Source organism: Sciurus carolinensis, chromosome 7, assembly GCF_902686445.1.
Source record: "Sciurus carolinensis chromosome 7, mSciCar1.2, whole genome shotgun sequence".
Taxonomy (NCBI): Eukaryota; Metazoa; Chordata; class Mammalia; order Rodentia; family Sciuridae; genus Sciurus; species Sciurus carolinensis.
In genome coordinates this window covers 116,479,971-116,498,671 of record NC_062219.1, presented here as the reverse complement: position 1 = coordinate 116,498,671, position 18,701 = coordinate 116,479,971, and the positions used below count along the sequence as shown (strand labels likewise).

General features: G+C 40.0%; 1 protein-coding gene across 1 annotated transcript in view; it reads left to right on the top strand.

The window, feature by feature from the left end:
- The window catches only part of Dnah8 (dynein axonemal heavy chain 8), a 252,532-nt gene that overhangs the window by 163,059 nt on the left and 70,772 nt on the right, over nucleotides 1-18,701 (top strand). The window contains 8 exon segments of the mRNA XM_047558191.1: nucleotides 1,841-1,968; nucleotides 2,720-2,891; nucleotides 4,256-4,411; nucleotides 8,066-8,221; nucleotides 10,458-10,640; nucleotides 13,561-13,666; nucleotides 15,305-15,557; nucleotides 15,679-15,869. Coding sequence (XP_047414147.1) covers nucleotides 1,841-1,968; nucleotides 2,720-2,891; nucleotides 4,256-4,411; nucleotides 8,066-8,221; nucleotides 10,458-10,640; nucleotides 13,561-13,666; nucleotides 15,305-15,557; nucleotides 15,679-15,869 — 1,345 coding nt within the window.

The following is an 18,701-nucleotide window of genomic DNA, read 5'->3' as shown; positions in this document are numbered from 1 at the left end:
TAGGATAAATACTGAGGAGTGGTATAGCTGGGTCATATGGTGATTCCATTCCTAGTCTGCAGTAACCTCCATACTGATTTCCACTGTGGTTGTTCTAATTTACAATCCCACCACCAATGTAAAAGTGTTCCTTCTTCTCCCACCCTCTCCAGCATTTATTATTGTTTGTGTTCTTGATAGTTACCATTTCGACTGGTGAGATGAAATCTCAGTGTAGGCTCTGATTTGCATTTCTCTAATTGCTAATGACATTAAACATTTTTTCATATACTTGTTGGCCATTTGTATTTCTTCTTTTGAGAAATGTCTGTTTTGTTCATTTGCCCATTTATAAATTGGGTTATTTGGGTTTATTTTTTTGGTGTTAAGGTTCTTGGATTCTTTATATATTCTGGATATTATTTCTCTGTCAAAAGAATAGCTAGCAAAGATTTTATTCCATTCATAGGTTTTCTCTTCACATTCTTGTTTCCTTTGCTGTGCAGAAACTTTTTATTTGATGCCACCCCACTTATTAGGTCTTGGTATTATTTCCTGAACTTTTGGGGTCCTATTAGGGAAGCTGTTGCCTGTGAGTGTATATTTAAGGGTTGACCCTTCGTTTTCATGGAAGAGTTGCACAGTCTCTGGTCTAATTCCTAGGTTTTTGATCCATTCTGAGTTGACTTTTGTGCAGGGTGAGAGATAAAGATCTAGTCTTATTCTATATATGGATAATCAGTTTCCCAGCATCATTTGTTTAAAAGGCTATCTTTTTCTCCAAAATTGTTTTTTGGCACTTTTGTCAAGGAACAGATAGATGACTATATCTGTGCAGGTTTGTCTCTGTGTCTTCTATTCTGTACCAGTGTGCTGTGAGCTCAGTTTGGAGCAATTAACCTAGCTTTATCTGTAAAATGGGGAATTGTAATGTGACCTCTAAGGGTAGGAATGTGGCAGTGTCTGAGTGGGGTGGGGGCCTTGATTTCCTGATTTCTATGCTGCGATCACTCTCGACACTATATTACCAGAGTGATAGCCCTGGCACAGATTTGGAAAACATGCATGGCAGACACTTTTTTAGACTACCACCAAGCAGATATAGTAAACTTAAATAACCTAAAGAGCATAGATGATGTTAAAATGTAAACAGAAAGTTATGAGTTTGTAGTATTTATTACCTTTGCTTTTACCATAATTTCCTTCATTGTAAGTATTTATGATTTAATTTTTTCTAGTGGCTACATTTAATAGCAGCTCAGAGATATTCTGAAAGTGTTATAGTTGTCTCTTACAAACTGGTTCAAGCTGGTGGCAGACATGACTTTGTGTGGGATTTTTCTGGGAGAAAATGCTTTGTAAACTGCAAAGAATTTAGAATTATCATTAAATAAATACAAGACTTTAGTATGGTATATGTTATTTATTTGACTCTGTCTTAGATTAAATGCATTTTAAAACTGATACATGGAAATTGTACATTTATGAGGTACTATATGATGTTTTGATCCATGTATATATTGTGTAATGTTTAAATCAAGGTAAATATATCTACCTCTTCAAGTGTTTATCATTTCTATGTTATTGTCTTGAAAATATATACTAGAAATACTCTTTTGATTTGTATGATTTGGATTTTCTCTTACAGAATTGCTTTCCTTGAAATTTTGTAAGATAAAATCACTATGTCATGAATGGATTATTAGAATTTAATATGTAAACATCTGTCACCATGTTAGTTTGAGATTATATTCATTTTTTCAAACTCAGAAATTCCTCCATGTATTTTTATGTGAATGTGATGGGTGTTTGATCAAGCACTTTAGAAAGTTCTTTGACAAACTCTCCCCTTGTGATGCAGGATCTGCTCAATGATGCAGACATGTGCCGGAAAAAGATGCAGGCAGCGTCCACTCTCATCGATGGGCTGAGTGGAGAAAAAGTCCGATGGACCCAACAAAGTAGAGAGTTCAAAGCTCAGATTAATAGGTATGAATTTTGGTCTTTGTTATAATTGCTCTCCTTCTCAGTTTTCACTCCAAGCCCTGCTCTTTGTGACATTAAAGTACTTTTCTCCTGTGTGTCTGCCTGTTCATCTCTCAATCCCTCCATCTAAGGAAGTGCTTGCAGTGGGAGTCACACATGCTCAGTAGAGAGAGGAGAAAATCCCACCAAACATTTGAAATCTCAGTTATGGCCCAGCAATGAGGTTCTCAGTACAAGGGTGCATCTGATGTGTTTGGACTTGCCAGAAAAATCTGGATACTCCCTCTAGTTCTCTACTCTTGGCCTGAGTGATTTTGAAAGTGTGGATCATGGTGCACCGTCTACTGGGGTCCTCAGAAAATGCAGAGAGAGAATGAGAAGGGGGAAGGAAAATAGCGAAATAAATAAATAAATAAAAAGAAGCAGCAGCAAAAATAGTTTAACTTAAGAGTGTGTGGTGATCAGGACTATGACATGGAGTAGGAAGAAGGTGCTTTCCACCAGGAACCGAGGTTCTGCACCTGTTGACTTCAGTAGGGGGCCTGCCTTCTTGCTCTCTGACCCACCCAAAATGTGGCCCTGCTCTCCCCTCACCCCTTTCATGGCATGATCTCTCCATGCCTGGCAGGGGCAAAGAAGGCTGTCACCTGATACAAAAACAAACTGCCCTGTGTCTTTCGTAGACACCTGATGGAAAGCCTTATGTTTTGGGCGACTCACATTGGGGAGGGGCCTTTTGTGTTTTTCTTAACAGACTTGTGGGTGACATTCTGCTGTGCACCGGCTTCCTGTCCTACCTGGGTCCATTCAACCAGATATTTAGGAACTACTTGCTTAAAGAGCAGTGGGAGATAGAGTTGAGAGCACGGAAAATTCCTTTCACTGAAAACCTGAATCTTATTTCAATGCTGGTGGATCCTCCAACTGTAAGTTGTCCCTTCCTTGTAATATTTGAGTTTCTGCCTCCTAATGTTTTCCTTCCTCGTTTAATTGAAAAGATTGCTTTGGACATGCTTAGGAGTGAAAAGGAAGATTCGCTTTGTGGCCCAGGAGTTCTTTTAGCATTTTGAGAAGCTTGCTTTTCCATTGAAATTGACCGCGCTGCATGAACCAAAAGCAAAAGTTATGAGCTGCAGGCTCGCCAGTATGGAGCTCTTCTCAGCTCTTCATCATCCACGGTGCTCCGCTGAAGTCACACTGTCTTTCAAATGTTTTAGGCAATTGCAGGAATTCTTTGGGCCATAAATGCAGACATTAACCTTCCTTTTATCATTTGCCATCTTTTTTAGTGTCCAATAGCATGACACCATAGCATGCTCTGGGATCACTGAGTAATAGTGTGTCCTACTATACTAACCATCCTGGCTAGGATTTTGATTCCACTGTCGGTATATTTCCAGTATAACTTGCAGAGCTCAAGTAGTAATAAATGCTTTCCAGGCAATTTGTATTCATGAGTTGCATTTCTGATTTGCAAATATGCTCTCCAGTTGCTACTTCCCTAGGGGATGCGATGCTATTAATTTCATGTTATCTGTATTTAAAAGTTAAAAAATAATCATCTTTGATTCAAACAATGTTGAATTCATCCTTAGAGGGAATAGATTATGTGTTGGAGAAGCACTGGGCACTGGTGAAGCAAGGTGGACCAGGATAGTCTTTATTAGTTTAACAAGGAAGTCCTGGGGTAATTTAACGAGGGCGGAGGCTGGTTAGTTCACTGGATCGCTTATGATTTCAGTGATGACATGGACAGAGACTGGCAAGCCCCTCTAAATTTGGAGAAGGAAATATTCACGAAAGTGTCATTGATTAACTCCTACTGATATATCTCATCTCATTTTCCTCCAGCTATATAAGCACCCATACCCAAAGCAGACAGAACCTAAGGGCAGGAAGGAGACATATCAGGGGCTTATTCCTCAGGGTTATCTCTTTTGACAGCTCTTTATATTCATTATCTTCTCTAATTCCAAATCAGGTATAGTAGGTGCTCAATTTATGTTTCCTTAAAATAAGGAAATGTAGCATAAAAGGATAATATCTAGTCTTGGTCATTAAAGAGAGGATTCATTAGATTATAAACTTATTTTCTAAAGTTAATATTATTGGGTTCACACAAGTTTGCTTTTTGTAGCTACTGGTTGCATAGTCTCAAGGGAAAACAAACGTCCAAATTTAAAATTTTTTACATTATAGAACTTCTAACTACTAATGAAAACCTTCTCTTCATTTAACAAAAACATTTTTGTTCTCTTTTGAATGGTCATATCCATTTCCTGTTATCCAGATTGGTGAGTGGGGGCTTCAGGGTCTACCAGGTGATGATCTCTCAATTCAGAATGGCATTATTGTGACAAAGGCCACCAGATACCCACTCCTCATAGATCCACAAACACAAGGCAAAACTTGGATTAAATCAAAGGAAAAAGAAAATGATTTACAGGTATGTAGCATTTGGTACATAGAAAATCATAAAGTTTTCCCAAAATTTCCAATAGAATCTGCTGGTCATAAAGTGGTCATCTGTGTTAGTTAGCTTTCTATTACTATAATAAATACCTGAGATAATTATTTTATAAAAAGAAAAGGTTATTTTGGTTCACAGTTTTGGGGGGTTTCAGTTCATGATTAATTGGTACCATTGCTTTTGAGCCTATGGTGAAGCAGTATATCTTAGTGGAACAACTGTTCACCTCATGACCAGGATGTAAAAGAGAGGAAGAGAAAGGGACTAGGGTCTCAATATTGCTATCAAGGACACACCCCCAAAGACTGGAAGACCTCCCACTAGGCCCTAACTTTTAAAAATTTCCACCAAGCCAAGCTGCGTGTGGTGGCGCAGGCCTATAATCCCAGTGGCTCAGGAGCCTTAGGCAAGAGGATTATGAGTTCAAAGCCAGCCTTAGCAATTTAGCAAAGCCGTGAGCAACTCAGTGAAACTCTTTCTCTAAGAAAGAAGTTTCCACCATCTTCCAATAGTGCCAAGCTGGGGACCAAGGCTTTAATAAACAGGCCTTTGGGGGACACTCCAGATCCAAACTATAGCTAGCATCATCTCTCATAAATGCTTGCTAATTTACACTCTTGAGTTTATAATGGGGCTTTGGAGTCTAATGTTGTGTTAATTTAAAGTAGCTGTAGATGTGGGTAGGATCACATTCTTGACTTCCTTGGGGATCTTGTGACCATCTGTATTTCAATTCAGCTAGCGATATGAACTGTTCCGTGTTTGCCAGACGCTGTCCCCAGTTCTCAGCCTTCTGCCTACTTCCACTTTTCTGCTCATCAGAGTGTCTTTTTCCACCCCACTGGTCACTTAACTTATAGCTCAAATAAAAATCTTCAGTGTTCCTCAAGGCCTCCACCCAACACTACCTTCATGAAGACTTTTTGGAATCCGCAGCTTAGCGCAACCTGTCCCAAGTCCTCACATCTTGTTTGAACTTTTGTTGTGGAGTCTGTCTTCAATTATTGTTCTTTGCACATTTGTCTCTTTTATTTTTGCTGTACCATAAACTTCTTGCTAGTCAGGTTTATGGTTTTACCCATCTTTATATTTTCTGCACAGCTCTTTATGCAGAATAAGAATTCCAATATTTATTGAATCTAATTGGATTGATCAAAGTATGTCATCATCATGGGGTGCAAATCCCAGGAAAATCATGTGTCTGTCTTGATAAATGTGGAAAATTAAAATTCAATACCCATTTGTGATTAAACTGTCAGTAAACAAAGAATAGCAGGGATCTTCTCTAATCAGATAAAGAGTTTCTACAAAACCTATCACAAACCTCGTATTTAATAGTGAAATATTGAAAGAGTACCTCTGAGATCCAGGCTTCCCAGGTAAGTGGACACTGCCTCGTGCTCAGGAGCATACCTTAGGTGCCCTGCCTCACGAATACTCCAGAACACGATGCATTAGTCTGTTTCTACCAAGAAAGCCCAGAGAAATCCTAAGATGGACAAGGGAGTGTAAATGGAAGGGGAGAGCTAGTGAAGTGGTGTCGTCTGTTTCCACAGAGCTTCTTGGGAACCACATTCCCAGGAATGGACATATGGGGTCCACCTATATACCCCTACACCTAGTTTCCTGGATCCAGTTGTAACTGTCCCTTGCTCCACTGCCCTTCACTCCCCTGGCTGCTGATCTCACTGCTCACATTATTATCTTTAGCTCAAATGGTGCCCAGGTGTGGTTTGGCTCTGAATGCCACTGTGTTTCCTGATCACACTGGCCTCTGCACTCCAGCATTAAATTCGCTGATAGCCTTTGGGTCTTGTCCTTCCTGATGCAACTTGGTCCCCTAAACCATCTTGTGGATGTAACAGAAAAGTGCCTGAGACTCTTACTTATTTGAACAACCATGTCCTGCTGGGATGTAAGCAGGTCGAACTGCATTTTCCTTATTCAGAAAGCATGAGTCACTGAGTATGTGGCTAACCACGTGCTCAGACACACAGAGATGAAAAACAAAGCCCGCTCTCTCGGCAGCTTTGCCAAGATGACTTTCAATGCCACCTCCAGACCTGCTGTTCTGACTTCTGGAAAAAGAATGTCTTCACCAATGGTCCCCATCAGGACTTCATTGACCACCTTGTTTGTGCAGACAGATGGCACAGGCTCTGGAGTGGCTGTCCCATAGTGCCTCTATACAAGAAAAACCAAGTGAATAAAACTTGAAATTGGGACTTCAAGATATTATTTCAAGTTTGTGAAGATACTGAAGATGGTTAAAGATAACCCTAAATAAACTATTAGAAAATTATTATTTATTTCTTTGCTTGGGAAGGAAATTGCAAAAATTAGAGTTTATCCCCTGGGAGATAGAACAAAACATCAGTGAATTTAGTCTTATTGAGACCTTATTTTGTTTTGTTTAATAAGCTAGTTAAAATTCTTTGTTTGGCTGGGCTCAGTGGTGCACCCCCTATAATCCCAGTTACTTGAGAGGCTGAGACAGGAGGATTGCAAGTTTGAGGCCAGTCTCAGCAACTTATTGAGGTCTTGTCTCAAAATTGAAAATAAAAAGGACTGGGAATGTAGCTCAATGGTTAAGTGCCTCTGGGTTCAATCCCCAGGACAAAAACTGAAAAACAGAAACAAAAACAAAACAGCTCTTTGTTTAGCTTCATTTACCTTATCAGCTCATAGTATGACTTCAGAGCACATAATTTGTATAAAGAAAACTATCATTTGGGGGAAACAGCTTCCTACAAATGCAGGATTTTTTAAACGTTATTTCTTTTTCATCAAAACAGAACAAAAGTAGATTTATTTCATTGCTCAATTCCACACATTTTCTTTTTCCTACAGCAGTTGATATCTGCCAGCTCCACACTCCTGACCACTGCCCTGGGGAGTCCTCACAGTTAGGCAGGGAGAAGGATCATAGCAGAAGGAAGAGTTCGAAGCCAAGCAGCTGAGGCAGGCATCAACCAGCCCGCAGTCTGTTTAATAACAAATGTTGATTTTAAAATGGGGGATCCCGGCAGGCAAAAAATGTAAGGATAGGTGAAGTGAGTTGGTAGTCTTTTAGGTTGACTTTTTGGAAGGCATCCTAGTCCTCCCACTAGGAGACATACTACACGAATGGACCTTTGGTTGGCCAATGTCATTTCTAACGTTCTTGTGTGTGTGTGTGTGTGTGTGTGTGTGTGTGTGTGTGTGTGTTTAATCTCTTATTCATTTTGAAGGGTCCTGAGAAGATAAATAAATTTCAGTAATATGGGAGTTACTTTGCTTTTCCTTAGTGATTACAACTATGCAAGTTTAAAAAGATTAATCCTTAAGTACTTCTTTTCTGTCTGTCAGGAGCAGAGCTCTGACATTCCATGTGAAGAATGTCACGCAAATCTCCTCTTTTGATCAGACAGACTCCATGACACATGCAGGGTTCAACAAAGTCAGGCCTTGCCAATTTTTGAAAAATTAATTTTTGCTGGTTCCTTTTATTTTTTATAAATATTTTTTATAAGCAGGCTTCCTGTACTACCCTTCAAATTCCTAGTCACCGGTCCTCCAAATCTCTTGGTTTCCACTTAGGAACGGGCAGATTCTTTATTACAGTCTCAGGCTAATGAACTCTACTTCTAGGTGACATCTCTGAATCATAAATATTTCCGCACCCACTTGGAGGACAGCCTTTCCTTGGGCCGACCCCTTCTCATCGAGGACATTCGTGAAGAACTGGATCCAGCCTTGGATAATGTATTAGAAAAGAATTTCATTAAGTCAGGCTCCACCTTTAAGGTGAGGTTTTGTAAAACAGCATGAAAGAAAAGAACAATGGTGACATCTACTTATCTTTTTGAGCATAGCAGTAAAAGCAGTTTCTTCCAGGTGATAGTATTTGATACACTGGAAAAATTTATTTCCAAACTGATGGTCAGTGTTTTATCTTTTTTGAAATTTTTAAGCATAAAGTGCTTATTTTATTTCTCTCTCACAGTGATAGCTATTACTCTATTGTACATTTCAAAATTGCTAAAATAGATCTTTTTAAAAAATGAAATTGACTTTTTGACTCATAAAAACGTGTAAGTTGTATATAACATTGGGTGCCATGTGATGCTTTGATTCCTTTTTTATAGTATATAAAAAATTACAGAGGAACTCAATATCATGGTAAGAGTAGCCATTTAGTTGAAACTAAGTAAGATTAGGGAAAACCACATTGTCTGGTTTTAATAATAATGCTAGTGTGATACAGAAAAGGTATATGTATTTTTAGCAACTCTGAGAAAATTGGTTTTGCAAGTTATGTGCATATTTTTACAAGAAAACCTGGATTTCCTCACTGGATAAAATAGTATTTTCATAAAGTCTATAGACATTGCTCTGTTCTTTTCTCTCTTTATTAACTTTAAATCTAAACCCATTGACTTTGCTGGGAGCTATGGAACACTGTTCCCAATTGTTGAAGGTAACCTGAATTGTTTTCAATATAACTGTTTATTTTTTAACTGGTGTTATTCTCTTCCTTTAGGGTAGGTTTTATTTCTTGATGAATGACAACATTTCTGGATGAGAGTTTTCCTCTTTGGATGACTTAATTTCCTGAATATATGTGACCAATAAAGAATGCAATTTTTTCATTAAACAAAGATTTATTTAGAGAATTTTTCTTCTTAATGTGAATTCATTCATATGCTATATTTTTAAAGTTAATTCAGCAAAATTTATGGAGCATCTAATATATACTTAAGCCTGCAAGAGTTTATGGGGTATATTGAATAAAACTCAGTGTTCTGAAGACAGTATCATCTCCTCTGAGATTAAGAAGTAGAATTTCTCTTTTTCAAATAAAGGAGCTAAGCACAAAATTTTAGTGATTCATTTGGCTATTGTGGACTCATCCACAATTTTGAATTGCACTTTAAAAATTTAATTGACAAAATAAATATCTTACATATTCAAAATGTACAATGTGATGTTCGATATACCTATACAATATATAATGATTATCACAATCAAATTAACACATTCATCACCACCCATGCTGTCCCTAAGACAGCATGTTCATCTTGCAAATGAAAGTTAGTATCCTTGGACTAACACCTCTCCTTCCTGCCTCCAGCCCCAGGTAACCAGTATTGGATTCTCTGCTTCTAAGAATTCAGACATATTTAGATTCCACATATAGATGAGATCATACTGTAATTGTCTTTCTGTATCTGGCTTATTTTATATGCCTCGTTTAACTTGTTGAAGGAGGATATTGAATCTCCATTCCTGAAGGTCTTTTTAAAAGACCTCAGATTTGTATTTGCTTCGTATTCGCAGTGTTGAAGGTAGGGTGCCCGAGGATGTGATGGTGGCCTTTGGAATGTTTTCCATCACAAGCAGGATGAGGAGTAATTGAAATTTAAGCCATTTAAAAATGGTACTGATATCCACTTAATTTTTTTTAGGTGGCAAAAACCAGTTGTTTTTCAAAATACTGTAAATAGTAATATTTAAGATAAATGTTTTCTTTCTAGAAAAAATGGTTGGCATTTTTCCTTTGCACATTATGTTAACTTTCTGTTGTCAAATGTGCTTTGAGATATGAGCATGGAATGTAAAAAGAAGTAATACTTTGTATGAATACAGCAAAGTTCCAAAGTAGGAAACAGCTTCCTCAGCTGGGGGGAAAATAGCATCTCCTATACTTTGAACAATTTATGAAAGTAATAAATACTGAAAATGTCAAGTCAAATCCTAGATGCATCTAAGTTTTCCTTTACCCACCATTTGTTTTAGATAAATTTTTCATTTGCTTGGTATCGTGGCTAAAAATAACTTCAGGCAGGTCCACAGATCTGAATTCTTCTAAATTGAACAGTCTTTATTGTTTAAGAACAGGGAATTAAAATTTCACAGCTTTCCTTCCCAATTCATTCAAGTTGCACAACCCTGGTCTTTGCTAAAGGCGTTCCTAAATTGACCCCAAATCCCTTGTCCTGTCCTTTAAACTGATCTTAATTTTACATTTGAATGTATATAGGTGAAAGTGGGTGATAAGGAGTGTGATGTCTTGGATTCATTCAAACTTTACATTACCACAAAGTTACCAAACCCTGCCTTTACCCCCGAGATCAACGCTAAAACGTCAGTCATTGACTTCACTGTTACCATGAAAGGACTGGAGAATCAGTTACTGAGGAGGGTAATTCTAACCGAGAAACAGGTAATCACAACTCCAGAAGAAAAGACTTCTACTTATAATAAATTATAACAAATGCTTAAAATGTATTGAGAAATTGCTAAGTATATGGAAAAGAAAACCATATTTACCCTTATTAACCTAAAGAAATATTTCTTTGGCAGTGTCAATTGCTGTGAAGAAATCCTGTAACTCACTTCTTTAACCCCAAACACACACACACACACACACACACACACACACACACACTGCTCTTTCTGCTCTGACTTGAAACCTTTGGGTATATTGACTCTCATATCTGTAGCCCTGTGAATTGTCCTGGGCTCACCGGAAAAATTCACTGAAAACAATCATCCTGGAGAAAAACAAATTGCCCTAGCTTCCTAAATACCAGAGCAATTACTACTGTCTAATTATCTAATGATATAAGAAGCCATACCTTTATTTTAATTAAACAGAATTTATACTAAAACAGAGAAATTAAGTATAGCTGAGGGTTCTAATGAAGCAGAGAACAATTTAGGATTAGAAGGTTTTTTAAGAGACAGATACAAGATTAAGCCAATTATTAAGATAATGCTCAGAAAACATTGAATTTTATGCATAAAATATTTGCACAAAATATATTTGCATATATTGACTATATTTGCATAAAACATGGGAAAATTTCTCTTTGCTTAAGTATAATTAATTTTGTTATTCAAGATTCAAGGAAAAGACAAGGTGAGGAATAACAACAGCAGAGAGGCTTAAATGGGAAGGTGAGAAAAAGGAGAGGAGGAGGGTGGCAGGCACAGGAGGAGAGGGGGAGAGGCACCCAGGAAGGGAAAGAGAGACGATCCAGCTCTTCTTCCTGACTAAAACGATGTGAGGACCTACCTAGTTAATAGAGGTGGCTCACCTTGGGATGGGCCATCGGACGGCGGCCAGTACAGGGGAGAGAAGGGCACAGTCCCAGCTTCGAGGGCCATTTGATCTCAGTTTCTCTGTGCTCCCTGAAAGGTCATCTGTGTCTCTTCCACAGAGAGACACAGAGCCCGGACCCTGCAATTCACTGCTTGCACTGCCTCTCTCTCGGGACCACTGTTGGAAAGGAGCTCTCCATGGTCTAACTGGGGCTGTTGGGCTATTTTGAGATGATTTCACACTGGCCCAGCTCCCCCATGAGGTTGCATTGTCTCAAGGTCCCCACACCCGCTCCTTTTAGGCCTTAGCTTCCTCTTCAAGAGACGTTCTCAGATGGGCATACCAACCTTGCTGGAGAACACAGCACAGAGAGGGCATCCTGAGCAGGACAGTCAACCCCACAACAAGCCTGCTCTTATGTGCCTATTCGTGCAGATGAACAAATGGAGGTCAGAGAGAATTGGGACTTGGCCTAAAACAGCACATACACTTTCCACCCTGCCAGGCCTCCTAGAGAAGCCTTACAGGTCATGGCACCTGTTTTCCATATCATACTTTTCAGGAAGCTGATGGGATTTCATTTTGTCCATGTGTTTATATACTGCCACACAGGGAGGATTGTTTGAATGAGAACGATTCATTAGCTAGTCCCCTGCAAATGCAGCCACACCCTCATCACCCCAAGGAACCCTTGTCTTGGAGCTGGAAGACAAGGGTATCAGCTCTGTCTCCTCCAGTAACCAGCTATGTATGTTATATTGGGATGTTAGTCAGATTTCTGGGTTCTCAGCTTCCTCAGATGTAAAGAAGGAGTTGAACTAAATTCAGTGCATCTTGATTTGACAAATATCTGTTGGGTTAAGTCCCTTCTCTGCAAAGATATTCAAGATAAGTGCTGTGAAGAACACAAAAATTAATGGGAAGGTGTGGATAAGTTTCTGTCTCATGGATGCACAAATTCTGGAGGAAACCTCAAAGGCAAAGTGCCAGACATACAGATTGACGCTGTGCTGTGGCCTTTGATTGACTGGTTGGTGCAGGAGAACTTTCTGAAAGTGGTGGAATTTCCAAAGCAGTTTTTCAATAAATCTTCTTAAATAAATAGTTTAAAACAATGTGTGATTCTGTATAGGACCAGGAAAATGTCACTGTGATGGTTTCACTTAGAGTGTGTTTACCAGTGTTGTGTCAATGTTAAATTTCCTGCATTTTAATGTTGGGCTGTGGTCATGTCAGAGGGTGTCCTGGCTCTCAGGAGATTTGCTGAGTGTTTAGGAGGCAAGGGGCATGCAATGAGCAAGTGGGTAGGTAGTAATAATGATAACAGTAAGTATCATTTATAGACAGAGTGATAAGCCAAGAAGTCTTTTGATGACTGTAGGTAAAGGGTATGTGAGAGTTCTTTGTGCTAATCTTGCAAACTTCCAAAAGTTCAGCATTTTTCCAAAATATAATTTCTAAGATAAGTTATTTATGTAGGAGAAAAATACCTTCCAAACACTAATGTAATCCCTTTGGTAGGAGGAGACGCAGATTCGATGGAAAATGAATTTGTATTAGCAACTGACTGTGCCACCTCAGGTCCTGTGTTCACATCCCATCCCAAGTTCATACTGGACCTCAGTAGCCCTTGGTTTCTTGATATTAATGCTTCTTTGTTTCTAACTCTTCCTCCTGCAAATAAAATTAGCATTTCTCATAGAGGCAGTGTGGGAACGAGTCCAAAAGGATGGGACACTCTGTTAATAAACTGAGCTGGCAAGAGGCTGGGGGAATTGGGTAAAGTTGTTTTAGCAATTGTCTCCCCCATGCCAGTCTAAATGCTGTGGAATCTTAATACTAGTGGGCATAGTTTTAAAAAAATTATCCAGAGAAACAAAATATAGACAGATTTGACTAATGATAGTAATTTCTTCTGTCATTGGAAAGGCCCTTTGGTTTAAACCTTTAAAATTAGTAACAAACACTACTATGTTGGATTTGCCATAATCACTGGTAATTTTAGTTCTGATGATATCTTTTTATTTCTTAATAACAGGAGCTAGAATCCGAGAGGGTTAAACTTTTGGAGGACGTTACTTTTAACAAGCGGAAGATGAAAGAACTTGAAGACAACCTCCTCTATAAATTAAGTGCCACAAAAGGTATTGTGTTATTAAGAAGTCGTCAAATAACGAGCCCTGAGTGAGGATTTCTGTTATGCTCTTCAGTGCCCTCATGATTGCACACTTTAGGAAGGAGTTGAGTTACCAATGCAAAAACAAGCCAGGCGGTTTCTATCTAGATGTTAAAGAAGGACTGCAGAGAATCTGATTTTTGAATTAGCAACTAGAGACTGAGCATCTGGGAATAACACAGTTTTCTTGATGTAATTGCTCTCTCCTGAGAAAAATGAGGGCTCCCAGTGGAACTGGGTAGCTCATAATAGGCTAATTTGCTTGTCCAAAGGAAACTAATGTGCTCAATCTATTTTTTTTTTTTTCAGATTGACTCTTTCATTTGGTCTTAAAATGCAGTGCTACAATAGGTTATGACACATGTCATTTGTGTCCAAGGCGCTTGGCTACCAAGGGCCCAGCTCTTCTTAACTTGCCTTGACTTTGTGCTTGGAAGTCAAGGGCAGGGTCTCTGGGTAGTCAAAGTCATCATACCATACCACAATTTGCAATATAGGTAAAGGAAGATTGTATCCCAATAAAACCAGATCAACACACATCAGATAGTTCTGTGTAGGCAAATAACAGCAACCTAAATTCTAACATTTATTAGCAGTCTAATAATGAATACTTCCCAATATCACTTTAATTCCTGAATCTTAACAACAACAAAAAACCTAATCTCCCGAAACTGTACCTTTAAGAGGAGCTCCGTGGAAAGTTTTTATCTGCCTTCATTGCACTGCTTCTGCTGGTGAAGTTGTCTGTTGGTTAAGTGTTAGTGAAGAGAGCCAAAGGCAGCTCCCCCGTCCAACTCAGAGGGTGCCAGATCTAGACCTCTTTGCTGTGAGGTCCCACAGTGTGGACTTCCACATGAGATGTAGCATGTCTGCCAGAGAAGCTCAGCACTTCTGCAGCGCCCGCCTGCCTTCCAGAAACCAGGACAAGCCGAATCGCTGCTGTGTGCAGATGCACTGTCCATGAGTTTGGCACATCCAAAGCGTCTTTCCATATCTTAAAACTGAACTCATGGTCATGAGCATGTGTCATTTCTATTAAAAATGATGTTGAGAGGGAAGCTAAAAATCATATTAGGGTTTCTCTTCCTGGCGAGACACTTCTACTGTCCCCTAGTCTACTCTTGTAGATGTAGAGGAGCCAGAGTTCTCAGTAACCAGGACTGCTCTGCCCAACCAGTGGAGGGGAGAGTGTGCCACTCACCTGCCAGCTCGCTAGGTTTTGCACCAGCTCACACCCCAAGACAAGTGGGATGGACACTCTGGGGACGCTTAGTGAAAAGCCACCAAGATGGAGGGAAAGCATGTCACATAGGGAATGGCTCAAACCATTGGCAATGCCATCATTGTCTTCAGACATCTGAAGACCTATCAAATGGGTCTTTGGCCTTTTGCAGATTTGCACGCCGAGTATGGGTCAGGCCATTGGCAGGACTCAGGCGTCAGGTGGTAGTTGGCCTTTTGGTGTCTGAAGATTCTATTCCCAGTGTACCCCGTGGACTTTGGGGAAGTCAAGGTGGCAACGAGCAGTGTTATTTCAGAGGTGATGCATCTTGCTTTGAAGCTGTTCCACCTCAAGTCTACAGTTTTCCTCTCTTTTGACTTTTAGGTTCCTTGGTAGATGATGAATCGCTCATTGGTGTCCTGCGCACTACCAAGCAGACAGCTGCCGAGGTGAGTGAAAAGCTGCACGTGGCTGCGGAAACGGAGATCAAGATTAACACGGCTCAGGAAGAGTTCCGGCCTGCGGCCACCCGGGGCAGCATCCTGTACTTCCTCATCACCGAGATGAGCATGGTCAACATCATGTACCAGACGTCGCTGGCCCAGTTCTTGAAGCTCTTTGACCAGTCCATGGCCAGGTCAGTCCTCCCTACCTCTCCCCCAGGGCTCCAAAGCCATAAAGTAAATTTCTTTTTATCTGTATTTCTTTTCTTTCAGAGATTGATTTTAGCCTCTTCAATTTTTTAAAATGTATTGCAGATCTGAGAAGTCGCCACTACCTCAAAAGAGAATTACGAATATTATCGAGTATCTGACATATGACGTTTTTACATACTCCGTCAGAGGCCTGTACGAAAACCACAAATTCCTCTTTGCACTCCTCATGACCTTAAAAATTGATCTTCAGAGAGGGACAGTTAAGCACAGAGAGTTTCAGGCTCTCATTAAAGGTAAAGGGTTCGTAATGCGGATGAGTAGAGAGTATTGCTTTTGATGTGCTCTTTGATATTCTCTAAACCCATTTCCGTGATATGGTAGGGAAATTGGGTCCTAATGAAAGTGATGTTCTTCTTTTAATGTCTTTTTTTTTTCTGATTTCCATTAATTTTTCTCTGGTTACTTGAGATTTAGGTCTGTGCCAACCCTTTCTGATATATAATTTTATCCGGTCTGTTCATTGTCGACCATGCTTAAGAGAATAGATTGAAAGTCATGCTGGTGATCAGTTTTCTAGAGCCAGAGAGCAATTCCCTCATCCAGGAAGTATTATTATTTTTCAAGCCATAAAAGGCATACTCGTATTTCATATTTGACATTCATCTTGTTCGTTGCTTATTTCTCTATTTAAAGGTATAATTAAGAGGACAAAAGAATGGTATTTTCATTTGAATTCAGTTGCACAAGTATTTACTGAGCACATACTATATAAACCTGCCATGCTGGTGTTGGGGACACAAGCATAAGCCAGACATTACTTCAAAATAAATCATAGCCTCATAAGGGGGATAAGATAACTCTAATGGGCAGGCGCAGTGGTGCATGCCTGTCATCCCAGCAGCGGGGGGCTGAGGCAGGAGGATCACAAGTTCAAAGCCACTTAGCAAGGCCCTAGGTAACTTAGCGAGACCCTGTCTCAAAATAAAAAATTAAAGGGCTGGGGATGTGGCTTAGTGGTTTAAGCACCCCTGGGTTCAATTCCTGGTCCCAAAATAAACAAAAAAACCTCTAAAATAAAGTAGAATAGCTTAAGTAATAGAGCTAAGAAACAAAAACAAAGCGTTCAATCAAAAAGGAAGGAAGGATTGCATGTGGTTAGTGTAATTTAAAAAAGAGGGGAGGGCTTAATGAAAAGTCTGCCTCTGCAGTGATCTGGGGATTCTTTGATGCGTGATAAACGAGTTCCAATCTTTCTTGTTTGTTTTTGGCTCTCTATGTGTAATTTGGCATATCATTTTCTGGCTACCCTTACCCTCAAAAAAGAAAGTGGCGTGGGAGATGAATCCTAAAGGAGAGGCAGAAATGAAGACAACACTACTTACTGAGACAGAACAGCATGAAAAATGACTTGAGTGGAGTGTATTTTAGGTTGTTGAAACAGTTTGGTTTGGTGGAAATGCCAGGCGGATAGTGGGAAATAGGTACCTTGGTGGCTCACCGTGGAAAGCACCGATCCTCTCGGAAGGATCTCCTGGCTCTGGTAAGATGCAGGGCCTTGTGTAGACTGGGACGTGGTTGTGCTTTGAGAAGACGAGTTGGGCAGACATGCGTAGGACTGGAAAACAGAGGCTCACTGGAGCCTCCCCAGTCTCCCCAGCCGTGGGACATACATTTCTGCCCAGGAGAAAGGCAGCGAGAACACAGAGGAAGAAATGCATAGGAGGGGTCCGGAGGTGAAATGGAAGCTGGCTGTCTCTGAGCACGAGGAGAGGGGTCACAGGAGCTACAGGGAAAGGGACCTTTCAACAGGAGTCAGGTCCAGGCCAGGTCCTTGGGCTGTGGCTTGCAGCCTTGTGCCCTGCAGGTCAGACAGGATTAATTGCTGCTCAGAGGACATCCTACAGGGACCCAGCCTGTGACCCAGACGCATGGAGATGGGGTGGGGGGGCAATGTGCAGATCTGAGGTGTCCCCCAAACCAAGATGAGACCCCACCACCCCACCCCCACCAAGCAAGCCCAGCTAGACTAGAGCTATTACCCAGAAAGAGTCTGGGCTCTTTCAAAGAGGGTGGGAATCAGAAGACTGAGAAACAGGGCAACAGTAAGGCTGGAGTTCCTCAGGAGGATTAGATTTGTTACAGAAAAATAAAGAAGACTGCACACCTGAATTGGGGTTGGAGCATATTTGTGACCTCATTTCATAAAAACAGGAGCTTCAGGGAGAACCAGATTGTACAGGGTCAGAAAAGCCTGTAAGAAGAATTTGGATTTAATTTAGTTGGCAATAGGGAGTCATCGAATGTTTTATGAGCAGGGATGTAGCATGAACAGAGCAGTGCTTTAGGAAGATTAATTTGGAATTGTATGATAGGTTGATTGACAGAAGTACAATCATCCCAGCAGTAAAAAGAGTGTGTTGTTTTACAGACAAAACTGGTTTATTAGAGTTTTAGTTTTGAACTGGCTTACATTTTGATTGAATTGTTTCTTAAAAGATGGTATGATTCAGTTTCTAAAAAAATTTTTAAAAATATGGTCCTTAGATCATAGACTTTTTAAAAAAATGTTATGAACACAATACTTAAGGGGGAAACAGTTGTTTATCTTGGCAGCAACATTTGATTTCCCAAGAGTGACCATCCTTAGGTATCGGTTACTTCCTGTTTTCTGCAATATTTGTAAGGTGCCTTTGACTTTCTTTTTCAACTGAGAATATCAGAGCTTTGAAAAATGAAGTAGATACCAGCGGCAATCCTGCGTTACAGAGCAACTGACATATCCATTTTCCGGGAGTACTTACTTTAGAAAGATACTGTCTTTCTTTCATCATAGCCCATTAATAAAAAGACCTGGGGAGCTACTTTTGCCTTCCAGGTGAAACTGGACCTGGGCTTTCCAAAGTGGGGGGCGGAGAATATGAATTAATGTGAAAACAGCCATGATGATGACATAGCTGAGGCTGTTCTACATTTTCTACAGACATTATTTAATCTCACGGCAGTTGATCTGATAGATTCTATTATGACATCCTCTGAGGAAATCTAGAGAGAGTGAGTCACTTGTCCAAATGTAAGCAGCCCGTAAGTGGCAGAGCTGGGATATCTGGGGGAGCAGGATGGGCTGT